This window comes from Ptychodera flava, chromosome 21 (assembly GCF_041260155.1).
Source record: "Ptychodera flava strain L36383 chromosome 21, AS_Pfla_20210202, whole genome shotgun sequence".
NCBI classification, from domain to species: Eukaryota; Metazoa; Hemichordata; class Enteropneusta; family Ptychoderidae; genus Ptychodera; species Ptychodera flava.
In genome coordinates, this window is record NC_091948.1 from 16,571,994 (window position 1) to 16,599,159 (window position 27,166).

General features: G+C 35.8%; 2 protein-coding genes across 6 annotated transcripts in view; one reads left to right on the forward strand and one right to left on the reverse strand.

Moving 5' to 3' along the window:
• On the forward strand, positions 1-21,272 carry LOC139121564 (protein FAM227B-like). Of its 3 annotated transcripts, XM_070686571.1 has the most exons (16): positions 1-707; positions 1,688-1,796; positions 3,488-3,631; positions 5,019-5,036; positions 7,338-7,450; positions 7,634-7,738; positions 8,130-8,228; positions 10,480-10,584; positions 11,724-11,850; positions 12,415-12,546; positions 13,413-13,594; positions 13,983-14,137; positions 14,782-14,859; positions 15,355-15,499; positions 17,728-17,772; positions 20,615-21,272. In XM_070686571.1, the coding sequence occupies exons 1-16, from the start codon at positions 549-551 to the stop codon at positions 20,717-20,719; spliced, it is 1,821 nt and encodes a 606-aa protein (XP_070542672.1). In that variant the 5' UTR covers positions 1-548; the 3' UTR covers positions 20,720-21,272. The 3 variants fall into 3 exon arrangements, with proteins under 3 accessions (XP_070542672.1, XP_070542673.1, XP_070542674.1); XM_070686572.1 differs by lacking the exon at positions 5,019-5,036; XM_070686573.1 differs by lacking the exons at positions 5,019-5,036; positions 17,728-17,772.
• LOC139121565 (N-acetylgalactosamine kinase-like) overlaps positions 20,997-27,166 on the reverse strand; it is a 9,607-nt gene continuing 3,437 nt past the window's right edge. For 2 of the 3 annotated variants that reach the window (XM_070686576.1, XM_070686574.1), the window contains exons 5-9: positions 27,079-27,166; positions 26,494-26,646; positions 25,111-25,321; positions 24,259-24,460; positions 20,997-23,797 (exon numbers count right to left, since the gene is read on the reverse strand). The exon at positions 27,079-27,166 is cut by the window's right edge and continues 11 nt beyond it. In XM_070686576.1, coding sequence (XP_070542677.1) covers positions 23,593-23,797; positions 24,259-24,460; positions 25,111-25,321; positions 26,494-26,646; positions 27,079-27,166 — 859 coding nt within the window. In that variant the 3' untranslated portion in view covers positions 20,997-23,592. The remainder of the gene's footprint in view (positions 23,798-24,258; positions 24,461-25,110; positions 25,322-26,493; positions 26,647-27,078) is intronic. The other variant, XR_011549318.1, reaches the window with a different exon arrangement.

Here is a 27,166-nt window from a genome sequence, read left to right on the forward strand (position 1 = left end):
TTTTATTCAAAATGGCGACCTGCTTGACAACGGTAAAAGACGCTGTGCAACTTTAGCGCCAGGTGCAGCTGAACGAAGTTTAGGCTCCCGTGATTTCTGTTGAGTCAGGCCTGTATTTGGCATAGGAGTACTGGAACAAAGTTTCATCGTCAAACAATGCGATTACCACTTCCGTTGAGCAGTTCTCTCTGGTGACGATCTGAAGTGTTGTATCCACACAGTCCCTCCATACTACCAAAGGCTCCAGCTTGTCAAAGTCAGCACACACGCGAATACTGCATTGACTGGGTGATTGAACGAACCTTTTCTTCAAGTACAATAATGTATTTCACGAAAGAGACTCTAGAATGTTAATGCCACTGTAGACTTCTATCATTCTAGCTGGACAAAAGTTTACGTTTAATACAGATCAGATCTGCTGCATATGAATATTCCACGTCACCTGGTGATTGAAGAAAGTAGTAACAACACTTAACAGACGTCAACTTCTAAGTATTCAATCATCGTATTCATAGTCGTGTCGACAACAACCAAAAAAGACCACGGCCATGGCTTCTCTTCTCGATCCCAAAGTTCTTGCCTTAATGGCTAAAGTTGAGGGTCAGTCACCAAATGCAAATATTGAAGAAGAAGAGAGGAAAAAGAAAGCCAAAAAAGATCCACCTCCTCCGAACAGCGTCCCAGAATGGATGAAAAGCGAAGGTTTTGTAAGTGTAGGATATAAAATATTCTTGCTTCTAACTATTCAAATATTGAAAATTCTCTGCTCGTTTGTTAAAGTTATTCACAAAATACTAGGGTCTATGTCCAGCTACATCATACAATTGAGGTATTGTCCTGGAGTCCGGCTGGGACAATACCAAAGTGTATTATGTACAAAGACATACATGTAAATCCCCATATTTTTTTGATAACCATTTGCTGTACAGAAGTGGAAATTAACAAACAAAGTTAAAAATATTGTGATTCAAAGTGGCTGTTCTCAATCCCTGTTTCGCACATTAGTACGTGTTGTATGATGTTAGTCTTTTGTTCTCCTTTGAAGCTGTGTACAGTCAATAAATTTGTTTGGAGATAGAGTAGATAAAATACTTGACCCTCAATGACAATCCCTGAACGTAGATTGGTTGCGTGATGGCATGTTGATTAGACATGCATGCATCATCATGCATCTATACTGAACAAAACCTCTGTTCAGGGGTGAGCAGAGGCAAAGAAATTGTATTTCGGCAGAATTATTCAACATAAATTCAAAATTTTTTGAACTCTTCTTTTTATAGAGTGTTACTTATGATATAACCATTGTGAGATGTATTTTATAGAAAAACAATCAAATTGTACGGTATTTGCATAAAACAGATTAGTCGTGTCACTCGTCTTTTTTTTACATCCATGTGTGATCAAAGATCAAGTAGCATCAAATCACGGCAACAGTTTTTGGACTGCACATCATGCATCCATTTATATATACCAAAATTTATGGTATGCTGAAACTCCATAGGTTACAGGTATAAGTCTGTGATAATACCACGCAATGTATTACAATGTTACCTTTTTCAAATGAAATTGAAGTTGCTTTCCATTTTAATTTACAAAATTAATTAATTTTTGATAATCCATACCAGTAGAGACAACTTGAAAGTTTCATTGCCTTCATGATATTTTTGAAAATCTGTGTGATTTACAGGATGAATGGCCAGTTAGAGTAACCTCTGAAGGACAGATGGATTTAGAAGATGAAAGACAGTTTCTTGGATCCAAAGACGACATAGTGGAGGAACTCAGAAAACATGCACGTATCCCTTAAACATGCAACACATCTATGTTTTGTTTTTATTTCATTTAGCATTCTACTGTTGTAGTATGTATACCAGAAGCAGGTTTATTTTTCCTATTTCCAGAATTAAATTTGGAATGAAATTTCATTGTCAATTATAATCCTTACCTGTATAATTATTTTGCTACCTGACTGAAAGATACAGTCATGTATGGGTGTTCCACCAACTCCCAACCCTAATATGTTTAGGATTTGAGATGATAGAGCACCCACACAACTAAATCTTTCAGTTTAGTTTTCCCAGCCTAGTTAGTGAAACGAACACTACATTCCAAAGAACTTTTCTTTGCAAACCATTCAAAATTCTGCAATACAAAATATCGATACAAATAATGATAAATATTTATTCATGTAATGTCTACATAGAGTATTTTATATAACCAAGCTACAAACTGACATATACAAAGTCAAAAATATTGTGATTAAACCTTTGAGCGCCAAAGTCAATTTTTGTCGCCTTCATAAAATATACCGAGTCAATTTTTTCAGAGTTTTTACAAAATTTAGATAAAAAACTTTAACCAATGAAATTTGATATCCTTTTGGTCCAAAATAATTACAGAAAAGTTCATAAAATTGGTAAAATGTTGCACTAAAATTTTGGTGGGAAAAAATTACAGCACTCAAAGGGTTAAGGTAGAATGTGCCTCGGAGGACAGATATTTGGACTCTAAAATTTGTTCAATTCTTTTTTGATCTACCATTTGTAGGAGCTCATTTTAAAGCCCTTGGAGTGAGAAATATGTTCACTGTCTGAGATTTTCGAAAATAGAAAATTTTGTGTTTTCCCATTGAGTTAACACAGGGATGGCAGCCATTTTCAATTTTGAATATTGGTAGATGCAAGGTACTTTGTTTGTCTAGTACCAAACTTTGCACAGTGACCCCTTGTTTTTATTCTTGATTTGGTAGGAGAATGATTGAAAGTGTCACCGAGGAAAGTTTGAGCAAAAGTTTAAGTCTTTCACTTTTGAGCATGTATTAGGTTTAGGTAGTTCACAACTGTAAAGTAATAGAAAAAAAAATTACACAGTACCTGACATTTACTAATATTTGATATTATCAATGGGCACCATCCCTGCGTTTATCTCTATGAGGAATAAATTAAATTTTTGATTTTTGAAAAATGGAGACGGAGAAAATGTTTGTTTCTCCAAGCACTTTAAAGTAAGCCCACACAAGTGGTAGATCAGAATAGAATTGTAAAAATTTGAGAGTCCGAATGTCTGTCCCCGAGGTGCATTCTACCTCAATAAAAAGGTCAAGGAGAACAATTCCTGCAAAATTTTCATTTTCAGTTTGACACTTGGCATAAGTTTTTTGGTGTCATTTTTTTTCAGGTATGGTTCTGATTAGTTACAAAATCTTTTTTTAACTTTCCTTGATGTGTTGAAAAAACATCCAGCAAAATATTATTCAGAGTATCATGTTGTTTATAATGACGAGGACAGGTGGAGACAGATCTGCTGCAAAGCTTATTGATACACCATATAGATTGTATATTGATAGCATCACAAAGGCCTGCAGTGTCATATTGATAACATCATACAGTCCTAGTGAGTTTCCAATTTATCCGATAAAATCAAGCATGTTTCCCACATTCTATCAAGCACTACTTCTGGGTACTTTTCCTTGACTACCGCTCAAAAGCTATCCCAGTGTTCATGCTGGACAACCTAGAAGATAAACTTGGTAAATTGGAAGCCAAGTTGAACATATATGCAAGTGAGATTTTGACGCCTGAACCTCGAACTTCAAGAATTGATCAGAATCTGTTCCATTCACCGCAATATGGTAAGTATCTATACCTCTTGGTGAGATTCTGTTGTTTCAGGATAATTCATTCCTTGATATATGTGACCCAACCACAGAGAGATTAGGGCATATTTTTCAACAACATAAAGTCAATTTTTGTCACCTTTACAAAAGATACCCCTGTTAATTTTTTTGACAATGTCAATTTGCTCCAAAATTATTAAAGCAAATACAGAAAAATTCATAAAAATTGGTAAAATGTTGCACTAAAATTTTGGTGGGAAAAATTACAGCACTCAAAGGGTTAATAAATAGTCCACTCTATGGAGTTCAAAGTCATAAAATGCTATAAAATGATTCCAGAATTTATTCAATTATTCTTAACATTACAGCCATTTGATGAAATGGCAGTGTTATTTAACTTTTTTATTGAATTACCTACCCAAACTGTGAAATCTTAAAATGTAAAAACAGAGAATTATTGACGACCTCAGTTGAGTGTCTTCAAATTGTGGTAAAGTTTTTTATATTTGTATTTTTTAGGCAATTTTTCCCATTTTTGATCAAAAAGTCATCTTCTCTGAAATTGCTTTGAACTTGGTATGCATGTTCCTAGGTGTAAACTTGGTTGATTTTGTTCAAATTGTGATGAACTTTGCATATTTGTGTTTTGGTGTCATTTTCTAACCATTTTTTGGTCAAAAAAAATCTCTGAAATTGCTGGTCTGATTGAAATGAAGTTATCATTGACAAAAATTATGCTAATGACCAGCAAAAATGTAAATGATATCATACATACACTCACTTGGGTGTGCCACATCTAACCAAATGTGAGCAAAGTGTCTGTAATGCTATTTTTCATACCACCTGCTTATTCCTACAACATGCTTCTAGAGGATACAATTTTACTTCACCACACGGTTTAATTTTTGTAATGTGACTGCTGTGAAGAAATATTATGTTGCAATGTAATTGTCACGGCATTGTTTTACAACAGAATATCATCAACAATGCAAAATTCTGCAAGAAAGTTAGTGTTGTTTTCCTGCAAAAATCTGAAAACATATGCATGCATGGATATGAAACACAGAATTTACTTAGTAAGTTACACTTAGGCTGGCCCTACCTACACTCTACACTATAATATTGTCAATCCTGTGTACGGTACACGCTCTCTACATGTATTTAGTTTATGAGTGTGAGGCCAAATATACATAATGAAAATATTTTATGAAGTATCACATAAATTATGGATTTTATACAGGAGTGTTAAAAGTGTCATTGATGGTGAATGTACATCTGATCTTTTTGCTTCACATATTGCTATAGTTCCATTCTTTTACTGCAAAACAAACTGCAAATTTCATGTCATACATCGCTTCTTACTCATCCTTTCATCTGCTCTGATGATTTTTTGTCTCTGCAGGTAAAAAATATCATCCAGGTGGGTGATTTGAAACATTGCAATCACTGTTAATGTAAATACTGCATGGATATAAATCTGATATCTTCACTTCCTGATCCCCTGTGTCTCTCTTTATTTCAATAATCGGTGTAGCACAGAGTCGGCATCAAGACAGGCCAATGCAAATGTTGCTGTCTCACACGTGTGTTTGCTTGCCTGTTTCAGACACATCACCCACAATAATTATTTATTTTCACCAAAATGGTTGGTTAACCCAGAAAATGCAATTTCAGTCCACATAGTGTCAGTCATCAGCATTATGTTATATTGTATGAACAAATCAAAACCCTTGTTGTATATTACACATAAAATGGTAAATTGATTCTGGTTTTTCTTGTGGAATACATGTATGTTTGAGTAAAATATCTTGACTGCAATGCCTGGCCTTGAAAAATATTTTACAAAAGATAATATTATAGTGTTATATCCGCAAATAAACCATTCATGATTTAAAGAATATTCAACTAATTCACAAAATTCGTAAGTATACAATGCAGTTCATGATTTGGTCAATTTACAACCCAGTGTATTACTGTTATTATTAATATGTTGAGGATTAATTCACCTGGGTTTTTTCATGGTCATTCTTGAATACGGACTGAAAGTGTATTTACTTTTAAACTTATCGTGTGATGTTGCACTGATCACACAAGTAAAACTCGTTTGGATCACTTGACTTTCACAAATCCTCTAGGAAACTGAATTTCACACGTTGAAGCCCCCTCCCTGCATGACTCCATGTGTAGGTGCATCTGTTTCTCAAACAACAATGAGAGTTGCTCCAACTAGTGGTACTCACCAGATAAAGCGTTAAAAGATGTGGTCATCAAAAAATGTCAAAGACATGGTGTCCTGTCTTTACTGCTGAAAGAATAATCTTCATTTCTCAATAATATCATTGAAGAAATAATCTTCATTTCTTCATTAAAATCATTGAAGAAACTTAAACATTTATAATAAAAGTTAACATGAAAAACATGATGAAACCAACTTACCTTTTAAGTAAAACTTCTAATAATCTATTACTTCTATCTTTAATATGCATGAACATTAGAAAATCACAGGAAATTAGGTAGCGATGGATTGGTTATATTATGATAGCTACTCAAAAAGTACTCTTTAACCAGTCAGTTTGAATTAATGTGATAAATTTCAGAAAACGTATCACTAACAGACAGGTGTGACTTTAATAGCATGCCAATATGGATTACAGCATGATAGAAGCTTGGTCATTGACCCTCTGAGGCCTAAACCCCTATATAAAAAATGTAGGGGTAATTCAGGTATGTCACTAGAAAGTTAGGCTTGAGAGGGTCAAGGTAAAATGCGCCTTGGGACATATTCAGACTCTCAAATTTTCACAATTCTTTTCTGATCTACCACTTGTTGGGGCTTGTCTTAAAGCTCTTGAGGTAAGAAAAAATTTCACCATCGTATTCGTAGTTTTACAAAAATAAAAAAAATTCATTTGAAACAAAAATGTATTTTTCCCCATAGAGCTACACAGAGGTGGCGGCCATTTTGAATATAAAATCTTGTTTAAATGTTAGGTAATTTGTTGCTCTAGTTCCAAACTTTGTGACCCCTGATTTTTATTCTTTATTTGGTAAGAGAATTGTCGAAAATTCCACTGGGTAAACTTGAGCAAAACTTTAAGTCTTTCACTTTCAAGGCGCATTCTACCTGAAAGAATATTTCTCAATTCATGTCACTGGAATACATATTCTGTACTTCAGTTATTGCATTTCAATCATGTCAACATTTTCTTTCCTGGTGGAAGAAGAATGATAAACCATTCTAATTATTTAATTTTTTGGGTGAATATTCAAATTAGAAGCTCAGATCAAAATTTCAAATTCATTACAAAGTTTTTAGTTCACAAAAAATGTCATAAAACATCTTCAAGTCTATTGTGTATTCAAATGAGAGATTTTCTCCAGACCAGTTCTTGAAATATGCTCACTCTAACTTCAAAACAACCATATGAATGTACAAAACTTAACCATATGTAGGATTTTTGAAATACTTCAGAGTTTTTGAGAGGGTTTTATATCAAATTTGCATGCCATGATGTTTGCATGGATTGTAATGCACCAGCAATGTCAAGGTCGTCTGTTTTGTGTGCAGTGTTGGGCAAGGTTTAATATTGTACATCAATGCACGTTTGTTATTATCTTCAATTTACTAAATATTCTCTGTGAAGAGAGCAAGACTTGTGAAATAAAGTGTATCTTACATTCTCCATTCTTGAAACATGAATTTCTCTATTGCACTGTTCAGTGATGGCCAAAGCTGTGGAATCCAATGCTGTACAAATTCAGAAAGGAAGAAAGAAGAAACAAACCAAAGATTTGAAAGATCAGATCCTTGGAACAAAAACCAAAAGTATAGAGGTAAGAATACATAATAAGATAATACCATCATAATTGAAAGCATTCATTAGAACAAAGTTTTACTCAGTTGTGCTATTGTATAAGCCCATGATTTTCCAGTTACAGTAGTTATTGTCATTCATATACCTACTGCAGTAACTTTACCTGGTCCATATAACTTTAATAACTCTCTTCGGTCTGCAGAACTGCTTTTTTCCAGGGTTCAATCGCAAGGAATTAACAGAGCTTCCCCATCAGCTGGAGTCTCCGCAAATTTTGGATAGAGTGACCCAGGCTCAAGACTACAATGTGAGTGATTGTAAAAATAATACTGATATTGACAAAATAAAAGATCAAATACATGTACCTAACCTGTTTTTTGAAGGCAAAGCTATCTAGGGACAACAGATGTTCCACTGTTATCTCTTTCTAGCAATAACTCATTTTTGACGGCAATACTGAAGGATTCATCATGTGCATTGCTGCTACTGTTGGCACAGTTCCAGTTTCGGTATATTGCTAAGCTTCATACCAGTTGCATTTTCCAACATTAAGTTTTCATAAATTTCTCTTGTAAAACATGAATACTATTAAACAATAATTTTGTCAAGCATAGCCTTTAGAATCTGATATTTCTTTTGACACACAGTCACTACCTGTGTAATATGCCAATATATGTACTTCTTTTTTATCCTCATAGCCTGGTTTTAAGAAATTCTGGAAGAAACTTTTTTTGTCTGAAGCTTCTGTTGCTGTGATGCAGGATGCATTCTGGTGGTTCTTTTTGGAAAACTATGAGGTATTGTTGTGTCAGTGGCTTCAGCCTGTCAGCATTAAACTTACATACTGGAGAATATTTAACATTGTAAAGTATTTGCAGCATGTTATGTCAATATATCTCTTTTGAACATATTTATTAGTCAGTAGTTGTTGGTTTAATGCTTTATTTTTTCCTATTAACCTCTAAATATTGATACAGCCAATTTTTTGCAATAAGTAAATTGGCTTTTTGTACTTGGCTGTGATTCAGAGTTGCATTACCTCTGAAAAAAGAAAGATGTATTTATTGTTCAGACCACGGCCCAGCTATACTTAAGGTAGTATGCACATCAAAAGTGAAAGACTTAAACTTTCGCTCAAACTTTCCTCAATTGAAACTTTCAACCATTCTCTTACCAAATCAAGAAGAAAAATCAGGGGTCACCGTGCAAAGTTTTGAACTAGCGAAACAAGTTACCAGACATTTACTGATATGTTAAATTCAAAGTGGCCGCCATCCCTGAGTTAACTGTGTGGGGAAAAATAATTTTTTTTATTTTCGAAAAATTAAGACGGTGACAGTTTGCCTTTCTCCAAGAGTTTTAACCCTTTCACCACCATGCTTTGTCCCAAAACCATTGTTTTCTATGGTAAAGTTGGACCTGTGTACAGGGAACTGGGGGTGAAAGGGTTAAAATGAGCCCCCACAAGTGGTAGATCAGAAAAGAATTGTGAAAATCTGATAGTCCAAATGTCACAGTGTCCCTGAGGTACATTCTACTGTGAAAGAGATTTGCTAGTTGCAGGACACTGCATTGCAGATAATCTTATCAATTGTTATCTGACTGTGACAGGGGAATCAATTCCCTATGTACACCACCAAGTTTAATCTTTGAACTCTGATCTCACTGGAAATGGGCAAGTCTAGCTAGAAAGTGTGCTGTATTACATCTGTACAATCCCATAATGCAATGGTGTTGAAGCAAAGAAGGTGGCCACAGTTGAAGCATGGTTACTCTAGAGTAACCGTGGTAGAAGCAATCAAAAGAAATTATGATTTAGAAGTTTACAAAGAGAGTCATCCAACAAAAAAACTACTCAATTCAAAAGCTCTTAGAATGGGTGTGTTTAGAATGACAAAGCAATACCGAGACAGTGTTTCTTTGATGTCTAGAAATCAGTAAACCACCAATTTTGAAAGTCAAAGAAATGACAAGTCAAATTGCATGTGAATTTTTCAAATTAATTGTAAAATAAATCAACAGATTTGAGAAAAAGAGACAATTCAAGATCTAGATGTTGTATTGACACATAAAAACACAACTTGATTATCAGCATTCGTCAGGGAAACATTGAGGCACTGAATGTATGCATTAATCCTTTGAGCGCCAAAGTCAATTTTTGTTGCTTTTACGAAATATACCTCAGTCAAATTTTTTCAGATTTTTTGCCAAAATTTTGATAAAGAACTGTAGCCAAGGAAATGTGATTTCCATTTGATCAAAAATTATCAAAAACATTTCAAAAAATTAAAAAATTTGGTAAAATGTTGCACTAAAATTTTGATGGGAAAAATTACAGCACTCAAAGGGTTAAAAGAAATGAAATAATATTTGTCAGTGAATGGTTAAATAATATAACCCCACATTTCTCTAAGTTTTAAAACATAGTATTGGCCCTAGATTAATTTGTGCTGTTGACAGAATGTCTCAGTCTGTGTTAATTGTGTAATAATGTAAAGAGACGGTGTATGGAAGATATTTATGAAACCAAGATACCAAGACCAGAATGAACACTTTCTCTGTAATGTACATGATTCAATATCTATACTGCTGTCGTTCTATATGGCCTTGTGGTGAATTTTCTCAATGCTTGTCATTTACATTATTTCTGTACATAACCTGTCATGGAAATTTTATCTACTACTTGTATGTCAAAATACAGCCATTTTAACTTTAACCCTTTCACTACCATGGTTTGTCCCAAATCCATTGTTTTCTATGGTAAAGTTGGACCTGTACACAGGGAACTGGGGGTGAAAGGGTTAAAGGTATACAGACCTGTAATCTAAATATGCCCATATATGGTCAAAGGGGCATTCCTTGGTATTCAAAATGCCCATGCGAGGGCGCTGTTTTTAAAAAGCGGCCACCCGCTTAAAATCTGTGATTGGTTAGATTTTCTCTTTCCATGGTAACTTAGGCAAAGTTAGAACATGTGACTGTATACCTTTAAGCTGTTGAAGTTCTCATTACAATAACTCATACTGAATGTGTCTTGTTCCGTTGCAGACTGATCGCAAAGAAGAACAAGATAAATTATTTAACAGAATTTCTGACAGTTTTGTGGCCCTCTTCACAAGTGTCAATCCAGATATAAAAGATAAATTTTTTGCAGTAAGTTGCCGTATTCTGTGATATCAATGTAATGAAAATTTACTGTGTGGCAATGTGTGTGTGTCAACTATATGACAGTGTAATGGCCACCATCGGATTTTGAAAAGTTTACGTGAAGGTAAAACAAAGCAATTGTAATACAAAGTCTTGGTAGGTGATGCTAGGAAAACACAGAGGTAATTGTTTGATGGCAGCAAACACTGATGACTGAATATTGATGACAGTGCTGATGACTGAATATTGATGACAGTGAACACTGATGACAGTGAACACTAATGGCAGTTGACAGTGATGGCCGTGAAAACTGATGCTAGTTGACACAGATGGCAGTTGATAACGATGGCCGTGAACACTGATGACAGTGAACACTGATGGCAGTGAACACTGATGATAGCAGAAACTGACGCCAATGGACACAAATGGCTGTGAACACTGATGAAGTAAACACTGATGGCAGTGAACACTGATGATTGTGAACACTTATGACAGTGAACACTGATGACAGTGAACGCAGTGTAATGACAGTGAACACTTATGACAGTGAACACTGATGACAGTGAACGCAGTGTAATGACAGTGAACACTGATGACAGTGAACACTGATGACAGTGTACACTGTATGACAGTGAACATTGATGACAGTGTACACTGATGGCAGTGAACACTAATGGCAGTGAACACTTTGCAATCAATATACTCATGCCAGTGAATACTGCTGTTAGTGAACCTTGGTGCCAGTTAACACTGATGAGAGCAAACTCTGACGCTAGCAGATATAGATGGCAGTGTCATGAAAATTGATGACAGTGAACACTGGTGGCAGCAAATAGCATGCACAACTACTAGTAACCTGAATACACACTATCTTGGAGTGTAATTTGAATTATTGTACAACCCTGTTTCACGCTTACTTACCTATAGCTGACGCTGAATGTTGCAATATTACAATATTACAACTTACTCACAAAAAACAACTGTCTAACTTAAAAAGAAAAGCAGATGAGCTTACATTTGCAGATTAAACTATCCAATATATAATTTTCACTATCCAATTATCCCAAGTTAGTTCCAATCGTGTGCAAGCTTGTCTAATTTTACACTACATTGTCAGAATTGAAGCTATAAATTTTCTCTTTCAGGCCTATGCAGACTGTCTTGCACAATCCATCTATGCAGCATACTTTGAAGCCTTCCCAGATTCACATGACCAACTTGATGATGTTTTCAAACTTGAACTTTGTGACCTTTGCCACGAGTGGGTTTCAGGTACTGTAGAAATGTAAAAATTCTATGAGCTATGATAACTGACGCTTTGCTTTGAATGCAGAGATTGGTTTATCAATGATATTAAAGGACTGTTCCAAAAATCACGAGGTGACTATATATCAGAGCAGATGAATTTATCTTAAGTTGTTGATTATGTTAACTTTTATCTAATTATTGTGCCTGCAAGGTAATTACAGTAGATTGGAAACAGTAAATATAATGATAATCCAATGTTGAGTGATGATATGGTACTTGAAAGCTGTTGCAGATACTAATGAAAATTTCATTAGAGTTGGAAAAGCATGATGGGTGTTCAACAGAGATTCCACCCGGTAGAAATGCAACATATCACATTTGCATAACTTATAAAACAGATAACGAAGGTAAAAATGACGTCCTTGTGAAATACCAGGTATTTTTGATTTTGTCATTTCACTTTTCCATGCTTATCGTTAGGAAACCGTAGATTTCCTCCGTGAAATGCAGAATAATGATTGTGACATGTAAAAACTCTCCGGGAATTAAATCTCTCTGGTTTGTGATATGATTTGATGTGATCTTCAGGTGTCAAACCGCAGCCATTGTCCTGGAGGAAATGGAAGACGGACAGACTCCAACCAAAGCATATGACAAAGGAGAAAGAGGACGACAAAAGAAAGGTGGTTCTTCTGAAAGATGGACAAGTAAATAAAGATGGTATGGATTTTTTGCTCATGTCTGCACCAAGGATGATAATTCTGAAAATTATTTTAATTTAGCACAAACTACTAAGAGTTTGTAAACAAAATTCAGCATTCATCCAGGCTTAACATTATACAGGGTATCTGCCTTTGATTCCATATGGTAGCACCTCAATTGTACGGAAGAAATCTTCTGGTATTGTTTCTACAATGTAAGATTTTGAAAGTGGCCATCTACGTGGTTTGATTATGGAACATTGTCATTGTTACTCACTGACTGATGCACCTACAGATTTTGAATGTTTCCTTTGAAAATAAGCTAAAACTTAATGATTTTATGCAAGAAATTGATACAAGCAATATGTCAATCATTAGTCAGCTGATGCTGATGTAACAACTAACACTGATCTCAGTGAAGAGTTCAAGGAGTGTTGTGCTCAATTCGATTGCATAATGTCCGATGTTGAGTTGTAAGACTGAAAATATGACTCGTATTTATGAACCCTTTGTATACAAAATGTATGATTGCAAGCAAAATAGGTAGGCACTATTCATTCTGACATTTTATTTAAGCAATAAAGAGATGGTATACCATGAGATTTTGACCAGTTCACGACACATGTATATGAGCTATCGTGCATATATGAAGTGAACTGGTCAAAATCAAATTGCTATTATATCATGACAGTATATTGAAATTCTGGGATGAAACGTCAAAAAAGGATTTTTGCACTTGCTGAGAGTTTGCGTGTGTGCCACCCGTTGTATATCGCAAATATACCATGCTTATTTTCACGTCTTGATTAATCAGAACGGTGCAATCAATATACTGGTATGTGTTTTAGCATGTACTCATCTTTGTTTATATCACTTTTTTTACAGCCAGTTTTGCAATAGACTTTGAGTTGCCGGAAGAAATTGAAAGTCCCATAGATGGCCAGCCTGCAATGCAACCTGGTTTTTCCAGGGAAGTGACACAGCTGACTGGGAAGAGTGGCAAGACGCCTGCCAATGTAACTCACTCCAGAATGACTGCAGTAGGGTTACCACCACCAAAGATTGAGGTAGGAAACACCTGCCTCTTTTCATATGATATACTTGGAATCATTGACCCTAGAGGGCGTTCTTCAATACCATGAGACCAAAGGCTACAAACGGTATACTGAAGACTCAACAGATCAAAAAAATGTATTTGAAATTTGATTTGATCATGCCCTTTTCAACAGCACCCTAAAGATAGCCACCTACAGACAGGTTTATCAGTACAAAGATCTAATAATAACAGCAAATCAAGAAAGAAAAATAAAGATACTCAAAAGACACTGAAAAAGTTCACAAATTTGACATGGAAAACACAGAAGAAGCACTTTAAGAAAGGATGCATAAATACCATAAGTGTCAGTAGTACTGGTGTGCAAAGATTTTCTTACTATTTTTGCTTTTTTTCTGCAGTCGCATGAGATAGGACCTGGCCCTGACTTCGAAAGAGTTCACTTCAACATTTCAGGCAGGTCTCCACTGGTGGCGCACTACCTGTACATGAAAGACCTGGCAACCAATGAACACAGAGGAAAGAATGTGCGGCGAACTGAAGTGTCAAAACTACCATATCCTTTTATAGACAAAGAACACATCAAATGTCACTTTATCGATGTTCACTATCAAAGTAGCAATTATAAAGTTATCTCTCTTTGTCTTTTCAAATGAGCAATCTTATCCATGTCATGAAATGCCTGTTGTTTTACAAACTAAAAAAAGATATTTTCAGCAGGAAAATTTATTATAAGTTTTGGCTTCTGTAGGAAATGTCACCAATCACATATTGAATTATATGATATTTTTATGATATTTCACAAAAGTAATGACTATTCTATGGCGACACCTTGATTTTAGTCGAGCAAAATTTAGCATGAATTTTATTATGAGTACAGTAGGAATTGTCGTAGATTGTGTTTAACATGGCGTTGGATTGTGTGAATTGGCGTAGTACTTGCTCAGTGATTACATCCTGATTATATACACTGTGAACCCATTTTTGTCAACACGTGGGCAGAGGAAATAAACTAGTCAATCCATCAGACATAAAGGAGCACTTACATTGAGTTCAGGGTTCAAGGTTTGGTGTAATAAAATACTATACCTTTTGTAACACTGCGTTAGAAAGGAAAAAAGGGTGTCTTTGTTGAAGATTCTGGATTGAATTTCCATTCTTGAATCCACATATTTGTCTGTATTCCTTGACTATGTTTACGCCTCCAGCGCCTACATACAGAGAAGTGATCAAAGATACCAAAAAACTTGCAAAGACCCTTCACACAGAGTATCAAAAGTAAGTTCTACATCGCAGTCACTGTTTCACAGAGTAAACCTAGAATGACATGATGGTATGGATGGGTAAAGTGAGCACAATTGTTACCAATGTTTTGCCCCTTAGGCCATTTAAAGAAAATTCTTTGTTTGCCGTCCTTTGATTTTTGAAAAACCTACCAGCCAGCCAGGTAAAAAACCAAATACAGACGAAAAAGACAAGAGTATTACAAGCTCAATTTTTTGTCTGTTTCTTTTGGGAAAATAATATTTTTATTTGTAATAGTGTTAACATTGTATTTGTTTTCTTAATTTTCTCTGAAAACCTACAAAGAATTTTACTTAAAGTGCCTTATAGGATAGCTAGCACTGTAAGTAAACTGTTGGCTGGAAGGTTCATCTCGAGTCCAACACTCGAATCAAGTGTGAGGGCGCCCTCACATGATGGACCTTCACATCTAAGTAAGCGGAGTTATTTACTGTACCAGTGTTTACAATTTGTTTTTGTGTTTTGTAGGATAAGTGAGCAAACAGCCAAGGAACTGGCTGCCATTGAGAAACAGAAAGCAGAACAAGTGAGAGAAATTGAAAAAATCCGTAAACAGTTGATTGAACATAGTATAGACATGAAGATTCTCAGTGAAAAGATATTGGATAAAAGGGTGAGTTGACAAGATGGAGGGTTGTACAGTACACACCTGTATGGGTGAGTTGAGTGTGTGTGTTTGTGTGTGTGTGTGTGTGTGTGGCCCAGAAATTCTATGGTGGTGAAGTTTGATAGATTTGGAAGTGAGTGGAATGGTTGAATGGATTATGATGAGTAACAATATTTTATTTACGGATTTGGTGGTATGAGGGGAATTGTTGGAATAAATTGATGAATGGAATCACGGGTTGGAAATGTCAGTAAGTTGTTAAGCTCTGTGAAAGGAGCAGAATTGTCACGTACAATATAAATTGATGAGTCAGGTCATGGGAGTGGAATTGTGAGAGTTAATTTGTGAATGAGGTTTATGTGAGTGGTATTGTTGTAGAAACTGGATGTTTGGCATGATGAAAATGGGTTCATTGCGGTAGAATAATCATTTTTATAAGAATCGGTTTGTCAGAAGTTACATGATGTTTGTTCAGTTGTTACATATGTCCATGGTTTCATACATGTGCCTATTAATTAGCTTAAATGCACTTTAACATTTTTACTCTATGTATGTCCTGGATGAAGTTGTCCAAAGTCTGTAGCTGTTTTATTGTGAAAAGTAATGTGTATAGTGTTTACAGTTTGGTTGCTTTGTGTTTTGAATTACATGTAAATTAACAATTTCATGGGTGCCCCTTGTAGAAATGTAGAGATGTGTAATGAATCCAAAGTTACCAGTAATGACTCTTACAGATGGTACTGGTGTGGTATGTCATTAGTTTACAGAGTCAAACATCTGACATGGCAGTAGATAAAAATCATTGTTAATCTCCACTCCAGGAGAGACAGGGCCAATCACATGCATGACCCTCTGTTGCCGTCCAGTATAAATCATAACTTGTTTTTCCAATTTGTTCAGATCATTCATTTGTACAAAACAACTGGTTGAAATTCTTCATTATTGATGTAGAGGTTCCCGAGAGTGAATTTGTTGAGATATTAGCTGTTATGAAACATCAAAATTTGCATTTCAAGGCTATTTGTCTCCTTTTAGTTTTTAAAAAAATCATCTCTGTAACAGATGAGCTTTTGATTATGTATTTCCTCATTAAGATTAGTTAAAATTCTGATGAAATTTGAAATTATTTTGTCTTTTTTGAAACTATTCTGTATTCACTCATCTTATTGTTGTGAAATTTTAGTTTTATTTCATCAGGGATGTTTTTACTTTTCTGTGTGCAAATTGTAAGAACAATAGTAATTTGTATTTTTTTATAGTTATTTTCTAAGTTTTGTTATTGCTGACATTAGGACATGGTCTAATACCGTTTAACCCATTTTGCCTCTATAGAGGTCCAACTTTGTTACAGAAAACATGTGCATTTGCACAAACCATGTTGGTGAAAGGGTTAATACCAGTGGAAATGTATAGATTAGCTATATGGATCTTTGGTTAAACAGCATAAGCAAAGCTGGTGTTGTCTATGTTGTTTGACTGTGACTCCAAAATCTAATTAGCGTCAGTTCAGTTTTGAATACACTTCAGTGTCATGAGGTGTACATTTCAATCCTGTAGATACATACATGATTCAGTTGCAACTACTTAAATTTCCATGATATTGAAATTTAAAAGGATCATCAAGCAGAAAGACAAAATGATATTCTGAATTAAGGAAAACATCACGACGAAAGGTCATAACCTCCTTTTCATTTTCTGGAGACTCATACATTTCTAGAAGTCTGTTCTGTCATCTTGGATATACAAGGCAGTTCTGTTTGGCGTAATTCAAGCCAATAGAAAAGCTAGTCATTCAAATATCAATAGCTACAGGGATATGTAGATTTATACTGTTAATATTTATTTCCAAATGAATGATAACCTTTGATGTAAAACTGAAGATAGCTTTACATGTAAAACTTCAATACCATCCAGCAAAGTTACGGACGACGTTAAAAATTCACTTCCTCCCATCCTGTGTCCATTGGTGAAGGAGTACCTCCACACACGATGAAACCCTTCACTTATGATGACTGATTCAAGTTCCCAAGGAAAATCTCACAGGGCTATCCCAGAGACTTGTAACCATATTGTGGTTTGAATTATAACATATATTCGGTGTAACATCTGTGTATTAATCACTAAATGTAGTGTGTTTAATTGCTGCTTTAACAGAATGACTAACAAATATGTGCAACTAACGGTTCAACATGATTGAATAACGCTTTCTTATCCCCAATGCTATTCTAATACAGGGCATGGAAGGACTGCTGTCATATTTTAGAGAAATTACCAATGAGGTATTTTTTTTGTTTTACAACAGGCATTAATTTGCTGTTTATTTATTTGATAGAGTTTTGCAACCTATCCTTTCTGCTTGAGCATTGCAGTGTTTGATTTTGTAGAATTCCCTCTCGTTTTTAATGCACTTTGCACATACTCCTTGAGAGCAAATCCACCAAATTTCACCCCTGAATCTCATTCCTGCTCTAACTGCAACATAGAATGACAGTATGACCTATGCATGCATGCTTTTACCCCATTATCATGTAAAGGGATGGCTCAATTAGTCACAGCAGTTTAATGTATTGTGTAGTAGAGGAGGTTTCTAAGCTCAATATAAGTAGTGAGCATTACTTTTACTCTTTCATTTTTTACAGAGAGACTTTTTAAAACTCAGAAAGGACCAGTAGCTGCAACTGTTGATTAGTTTTTCACTATTATTGTTTTGTTCTTGAATTGCAAGTTCTTTTTCTACTTCCCAAAATGTGTCCAAACACCTACTATTCGGCTTGCCAACACAGCATCTGCACACCTTGTGCTGTTTGTATCAATTTATTGTAACATTAAAACTCATTGTTAAAAAGTTGGGACCGAACTAAACTATTAAAAAATAGCTTTTTCCAGAGCAACATTTAAGGTGAACTTGTCGTTTAGGACAAACTAGCAGTGCAATGCAGACACTTATCAAATGTTGATATTCACTGATCATTGACTGAAAATCTGTCGTTTGAGGGGGAACGTAGAGAGCGCCCTCGCTCAAACAACAGATTATTCAGTCTACACTGATCATCACATTTGTTGAAACCAAATCAAAGATGACACAAAATGTCATGTGATCAGCGTATTGTATTCCAATATCAGTGTACATGTATCATGAAGATAATATATATAGCAGACTGTATGATTATACACTTGTCGACACTGTAAGCTTTGTCCAGCAAAGATATACACCAATATCACTCTTATTCTGCTGCTTAACTAATATTAAAGTATTTTCAATTTTTCAGTTACTGCATGTAAAATGTGAATGCAGTGAAATCAATATAACACTCTGATAGTTCTTGATGGAGTTTTTAGATTCTTCATTGATTAACATAGCATAAATGCAACCTGCATGCTGTAAATGCTGAAATGAAAGCACTTGCATGCTTATTATCAGATTTCTGTCTTATTCACTTTTTGTGCATCTTCTAAAAACCTCATTGGTATCCTTCGAGCAAAATTAATATTTGAAAGCAATAAAGTTTTAAAACTATTAAAATTAAATGAAAAAAATTGAAAATGAATAAAAAAACATTGATATACAGTATTTTCGTTTGGGATTAAAACATATCGTTCTATAGCATCTAGCCATGTGCGCGCTGCAGGCTAGCAGCTGTTGTGTCAAGGGTCATTGCTGTGGCACAAAGTACGCTGTAGCGTGCTGAGTCGTCGATCTCAACAAACTGATGTACGCGTAGCAAGCAAGGCTGTCAACACCTGTGACAAAGAGGAGTATCCTAACAATGTCCTCATCCAAAACCCATCTACTACGAACAGTAAACTGAATTACATAGCTGCGCAAGCTTAGGGGGCCTAGCCCCAGTGCGATATTACTATAATTTTAGGATAGAGCTATGGTACATTCCGTTCTGTTCAGGAGAACTGTTCATGTCAACATAGAGTGACGATGCATCTTCCAGTGCAGCTAGAGTCATGTCATGGTTTTAGACCTACTACCGTACTCGTCCGAGTATAAGCCCCGGTTCGGCAACACTAAACAACGGTAAAACTAGGGGAGGGGCTTATACTCGAGCAACCCCATGTTATCTGGCATGGACGCTTAATTTATGCTAATTTTATGCACGATTTTTTTCAACACCACTCGATCTTTCTATCGCTTTCAAAATCGACTTACACATCCAAAGAAATTGATTGTACAATCTCTGAATACAGAAGTGACATTTTGGTGAAATTTCAGTGGTAGTATCATGCTTTGATTATCATTGCTGTTGTCTGTCTCTGATTCTGTGAAACACTTTGTCTGTGGTTAATTGAAGCACATACTTCATCCAAATACTGCCAAAAGGCTTCCAAAATGTAGCTGCTGGTTTGTCAGAAAAGCATCACAATTCTAGCTGTCACAGCCAATACCCTCGTTGTGAATGACTTCTGGCATAATGTGTATCAAGGCTTCTACAATCTATGCTAACCCAATATCATGTGAAACACATCACACCATTAGACTTTGTTGATGCTTCTATTCCATGCATTCCATCGAGATAGGAACTTTCCATTCAGACATTCAGATTCAATTTTTACAAAAACTTGAATTTAAGTGTATTCTGAACTTTACTTTTCACTTTGTCTTGTTATTTTCTCAGATATTCCTTGTCTCCATTTTAGCGTCTTGGAGATAGGGGGAGATGCACCATTTATTATGAACTGTCAGGCATTCATGTACCTATCTTTTTTTCCTTCTTGACATTCTGCCAAGAGTGATTTCTTGTTGTCTGTGGAGTGCTGCCAGCATCAGGAATTGATTTGCAAAGTTCACAGATTCAAAATCAGACCATATTATGCACAGTGTAGTTCTAACCGTTCATGATGAGTGCACCCTCTCTCAGATTACCAGCTGTAGGATAGGGTACATATTCAGATCCTGCAGTTGCCAGGGTTACTGCCTCTTTGCTGCATCCGTGCCAATATTTTGTGCTGAACTTGAAGTGACTGTCAATACGCTTTCCTTCAGTTAATATTGCATGTTGACATGCTGGCATTTTGATTTGTGTTGACATTGGCTGTTATGATGCATGTGACACAATAAAGAGTCCAAAAGATGCCCATTTTATTGAAATATTTTTTGTATTGCTTTCACAGGATGACTTGCAGATTGCAAAGCCAATAAAACAAACAGCAGCAGCTCAGCCGGCAGTCACTTTTGGAGAAAACTGGTCATCGTCCGAAGATGAAAGGGATGAATGACCACTTCCAAAACATCCCTTATTCCATCCACCGCTTTAGCGAATTCTTTTTTACCAATTGGATACATGCATGTATGCCTTGGAAAATCACTGTTGTTGCATTATTGCTGTAAAAATTATAGCACACGACAAATGTACAAATTGGCGACTTGTCTCAATTTTGGCTGTGTTCATTTCATCTATGTCCCATTCAGGACATTTTGAAATTAACGCTACACAATGAATCCCATCTGCATTAGGATTGTTTGTGAAATTGATCGACTCTGAGACAAGAGACGTACACTTACAACAAAATGCAAGTTTATTAAGTTCTTCGATATCCTAGAAATAAATAAAATGATTTATTTCAGACAAACACTGCGTACATTTCAAAGAAATATATTGTATATTGAAATGTACTATCTGTTGTATGTACCATTGCACTACATATTTTGAATTGTATATATGATGATAATAGTGTTTTTAAAAGTTGTGTAATATCTTGAGTCCTACATACAAGTATACTATTTTTGTTCAAATTCTCTACAGAATAAAATATCCATTTTGATACCTCATAGATCAATTGAGTGATCTTTAACAAAATCCATGTATCTGTCCCTGGAGCAGACCCTGTCAGAGTGATAATCAAGCAATCAGGTGACCTGCCTGATCCAATCATCTTGCAATTCAGGCGTCTAAGATTGTATTGTGATCACCAACCCCCTTCAAGGGCCTGTAGCTGTAACCTTTTGATGAATTTTCACTGCTTTGGTTCTTGTTCTACTCCCAAAAGCATGCTGAGATACAGTGTGTTGAGCTTGTCAACTCATCTGATATGCATGTGGTAGACTGCAGTGTTATTGTTGACAAGTGAATTCTGGTCAAACTAGAATTCAAATGCAAACAATACCAGTGCATCGTACACATGTAGGCGTTCTGTTGACAAACTAAATAGTTGGTGTTTCAAAATCCTTTGTGAAGTAGGGCAAGAACTTAAAATTGATTTACAAAACAAAAATAGAGGGAAAGTCATCAACAGTTACAGCCACTGGCCCTTTAATAAGCAGATTATTAACTGTCCGTCATCACTATGGTCAGATGAGATCAGGATTGTCAAGTATTGAGTTATAGTAATCTCAAACCCAGTTGCACTACTGTAATTATGGACATAGTGGCTACAACATCAAATGTAGCAGCTGTAGGTGTTTGTTCAGCATTTGTTTATAGCCTGGAAACTACAATGCATTTAAAACAATTCAGTGTTTTCAATAGATGTCACCGAAAAATATCTTGAAATACACACCATAATGGGTTTAGTTTCTGAAACTACAAAAACTGTCTTTGAAAGTTTGTTGATTTCTGCTAGGAGTTGCCCCGTCTGCAGAGGTTTGTGTTGAACTGTGGACATTCTGGAACTGGACAAACAGACTGTAAAAATTGAGGAATTGCCAACACTGTCAAGTGTAATTTTCATCTAGACTGTGATATCAGTCTACGACAAAGAAATCAAATCTGCAAAAGATGAAACTTTGTTTTGAAAGAGGTGCTGAGGAGTTAAAACGACGCCACACATCCACACACATCTCATTCAGAACGCATCACTTGCAAGCGTTATTTATGCAGGTCTGGTAATGTTGTTTTGGCTACGTCTGAACTTCTTCCAGACAATCATCTTTCACAGAGTTGACTTATTTGTGAAAGACTGATATTACCGCTAGACATTATTACACCTGACATTGTTGGCAATTCCTCAATTTAGACAGTATGTTAAGTTTCAGTATTGCCAACGGTTCAATGCAAACCACAGACCACTGTAATTGACTTTAGAATGTATTTATTGCTGATAACATTGAGTTCTACAAGTAGTGTTATTTGAAACAAATTCAAGAAAAACAAGGCACTATTGATATCCTTGTATTACGGACAACCTTGGATATGACAAGTGCCCTCAATAGGGAATTGTAAAATTCTATTCAACTTGTAAGTTTTCTCTCCGAAAATCTGTCCTTTATAATGAGAGAAGTCCTGATTATAGAGGTTTCTATAAGAATAAGTGAATTGTACGTAAAAACACTGGCAGCACCCTAGGGTATTGCAGTCAATCTTTGTGAAATATACACTAAGCACCATCCAAAAACGTTATTACCCACTACCTGAAAGTGATCACATATTTTCATCAACATTGTCATTGCTACGTTTTCTTGCGTTTTGGACAAATTGGATTTCAAATTGTAAGCTTAGATAGTCTGATGATAGCACACAAGTCAGTTTTCTTGACTGAAATCATGTCTTTGGCAAGTTATGAGGCAATTATTGGGTGTGTATGATATGTCATCAATGGTTGCATAGCCACAGCCAGCACTGTGAAATTAGACAATTTGGTAAATTGTGTTGAAATTGCTCTTTTTTTCAAAATCACACAAAGTTCCCAAATGTGTGAACATTGTCACAGGTTAGCTGTGGATAGGTGTCCACTATACACTGGCTAAGATAACACCAATGAAGACTTACACTCTATGCACAAGAAATGATACTCTTGGACAAGTTTTCTATGGAGTTGGCAACAATGACAAAGATTCAAATTATCCCTGTTTAGCTCTAACACCATTAGAAACAATTTTCTGTTTTTACATACTAAATAAATCAATGCAGAATATATCTCTTCTCTAATCAAAGCATTTGTACGGAAATATGTCAATGATAATTATAACATGATCATAATCGTAATAATCTAATAGTAATCTCAAATCAAACTGCATGCATGCCAAATGTTTTCATTTCCCTAGAAGTACTTTGAGGGGCACAGATTATAAGTTGCACTAGCATTATACGAGTACTGAATAAAAAAATATATCCAATAATATATGTCAGATCAAATGCTGAGGATTTGTGACACTATGGAATGTACAGTGCTGCTCCACTGCCTGGCTGAGTTGTGAACAAACTCTCTTGAACTCTGACCTTTCGTTGAGGATCATTAGCATAGTAACCTTCGTAGACCTTGGACAGGAAGTCGGCCACTCTGTGACCTCTAACCATGGAAACAGCACATCCTCCCCAGCCAGCTCCTGTCAGTCTTGACCCAAGGGCACCAGATTGTCTGTACACAGAATAAAAGGTGAAAATAGTTTAAAAATAAATTCCAAATTTGAAAGTAAGGGTGAGCTTTTCAAAACTGTCCCTGGGGATTTCCAAGCCAAACTATCCCGGCTCTTTATAGGATTTCCAAGGAACCGAATACTATCCCTTACGATATCAGGGGATTAAAAACTGTCCCTGGGGATTTTCCGTGGGATTTTTTTGAATACTAAGATGCACATGCCAAGATCAAAATACAACCCAAATCCTGCAACATACAAGGTAGTACACAAGCTTCCCCTCGGATATTGTTTATAGGTGGGTAATTTGTATCAGGGTAAAACAACAACTGATTGATATGCTGCCCTCATATGGTGGAGAACTGACACATCCTTACACAAAATTTGATTCGTCTTCCAGTATCTTATCACTACTAACAACAAACAACGAGCAATTCAATTCTCTGTTACTCCTACTACTTACACACAAAGCTGAGTTAACTCATCCAACTCGGTACAACTGCACTCGTAAAGATCCCGACAACTTGCATGGCTTTCATTCATCAGACTGCCCAGGAGCTTGACAGCGCCATCGGGGTTGTCTCCGCATATCTCTGCAAACTGAAGAACCCTGTTGGCCTCACTGAATACGTGTTTAGCACGGGCATGGAGTTTGAAAGAAGTTACTGTATAAATGGGACAAAGAAAGATATCTGTCATCAGGAACTTATTATGGATGTAATATCGTAAATAATCTCTTTTGAATTCAGTGTATATGTTGCAATGCTTTATGACCAATAACACAAAATCACTTAAAGAAAATTGCATAAAAATATGATTGCACTGCTGGTATAGTGGGGGATCATAGGCCAATTTTCTGACAGACGGTAGAATGCATTGGTCAAGAATAACGCCTGTTGGAAACAATACCTAGAGTTTAACAGGGTAATGTTTTGTGTTTCCATTTACTTTGATAATAGGAAGAAAATGTGCTTGCTTTGCCAAAGAAAAATAATTATGATACTTTCAAAAGTTAAAGTTATTGTCTAGGCACATGACAGTCTAACCACTGTTGTATCAAATGAGTTTGACAGTGCTGGTTCAGCAACCCACAATTTCATTACATTTAACCCTTTCCTCACCATGGTTTGGCCCAAACCCATTGTGATTTTGGACCAGTTGACAGGGAATTGGGGTTGAATTGGTAAAGGTAGAAAAGACAGATATCCCTTAGAATATACTGACACTAACTGACAGAGATGTGATACACATACAAGTGAATTCTGTGTACAATTGAACAAAATTTCCAATAAACTGATTCAAAGTGGACACTTACTGTGAAGAGTATTATCACTAAGGCTTGTGTCTTTCAGCTCATCCTCAGTCACTCCAAGAATTTCACAAACTTCCGATTTCAGGTAGGGTTGAGTTTTCAATTCTTTGTCCACAATGTCCAGCATTTCCTCCAGACTAACTCCAAGGTTTTTCTGCAAGTCTCCCAGTTTTCTGATTTCCTTCCATTCTTTGTTTTTAGACTTAGCAATAATCTTGACAGGATAATGATATACCATGATTAAAATCACACACAGCTTTAATGTTTATAGCATATTCACGTATACATGTACCAGACTACCAGTAGTGCAATGCATACAGCCACACACACACACACACACACACACACACACATCTACTGTTGTTGAAGGAAATTTGAACAAATTTTGTCTGTGTGCACCTGCTTTTATTACTGCTGTTTGTAATCGTAGTTTGTTTGTAGTTGCCATATTTTAAATTTATAGTTTCAATCAGAACATTGGTGGTATCAAATTACCATTTTGACAATTCCAGAAGGATTAAATTCCTTGGTTATTAAACCACTCTTTTTCAAGGGTGGAGATTTAGCAGAGGGGTTTTTACTGTGATATCTTCGCTAGGTGACTTAGTGCCATGCGTTGTGAGTTTGAATCTGATCACGAATTTTTCCAAATTTCTAAAAGTCTCGTGAAAAGTTTGGACAAATGATTAGTTTTGCATGTTAATAAGGGAACTCTCACAGCATCACAGATCAGCCCTATTCATGTTGCATCCAACATCCAACAACAGCACATAATTGAAAGATATGCACATGAGTGGTTATCATACTACTTTACTGTTCAGTTACAGTGCAAGATTTTCATACTACCGGTATGATGTAGTGTACTACCATACTTGATGACATCATGCCAATTAGTTCATTAACATGGGAATTGTCTACTGAAAAAATTTTATGAAATGGTAATTTAGCAGTTGATTTCTCTTGGTTAACTTATGGTGGGATATGACAATTCAATAAGTTATATGCTATGGTAAGTCAGTTACGAGTACTTGTACGTTATCAAAAAATAGAAAATTTTAAAACACTGGCAATACATAATGATCGATTTCAGATAATTCCATTTTGATTGACATGTTCATCTTCTGTCCATGTGCATAGCTGAACTATGTCTTGTAAAGTTTTGTTAAATGTGATGCAAAATATTTGAATTGGAATATACAAGGACTTTATGGTCAGGTATGTAAGAGGTATGAAATCAAGTCTGTGCACCCATGTATTTCAATCTGCACTTTTGATTCATGAACAGTGGCGCAGATCAAGAGTGCAGATTTCCGACCCTAACACAGTCCATGATACACAAATTAAATCACAAAACACTGAGAATTTGCAAGGTATGGTGGTACAAACCTGTGCTGCGAGTCTACATTCAACAACTCTGATGTTATAATGAGATGTTGCCGCTTTTTGCATTTCCACACAGCTGTTGGTAATCACGAAGACGACACCATCTGGCAGCTGAACATCATTCGCCCTCAATGGATTGAATTCAATGTGTTTGGCCTGTTATTGTACGCAAGAAAAAATGTAGCATTTTGGTGACATCATCACAAGGGCAAACTGTTAAGCCTGAGACAAGATCAGCAAGATTGTAAAGAAGTAGAATGTCAAGTACATTTTTCACTTAATACTATGCTTTAACACTGTGAAATATCACAGTCAATGATATCTACGAAAATCATGATTGTATTTCTGGAGGGTAAATTTACTAATGGAAAAATTTCAAATATTTTCATAGACTTAAAGTATTGAAGCAAAGAACATGACTATTGAATAAAATTCTCTATATATACAAACATGTGGAACTGCAAATTCTGACTTAAATTATGGTGCGTTTGGCAAGACTGATGCATCAATACAGAAACAGTGTATGTTTGCATGGAAACAAAATTGCTACAGGGATCTAATGACTCGGCTCAGAGCTTATATACTCACAGTTTTTCTTTCAGCAAGGAAGGCTATGGATTGGTCCATCCCTCCACCTTGAGTGCCGATGTACCGCTCACACCGTGTACAAATCTCA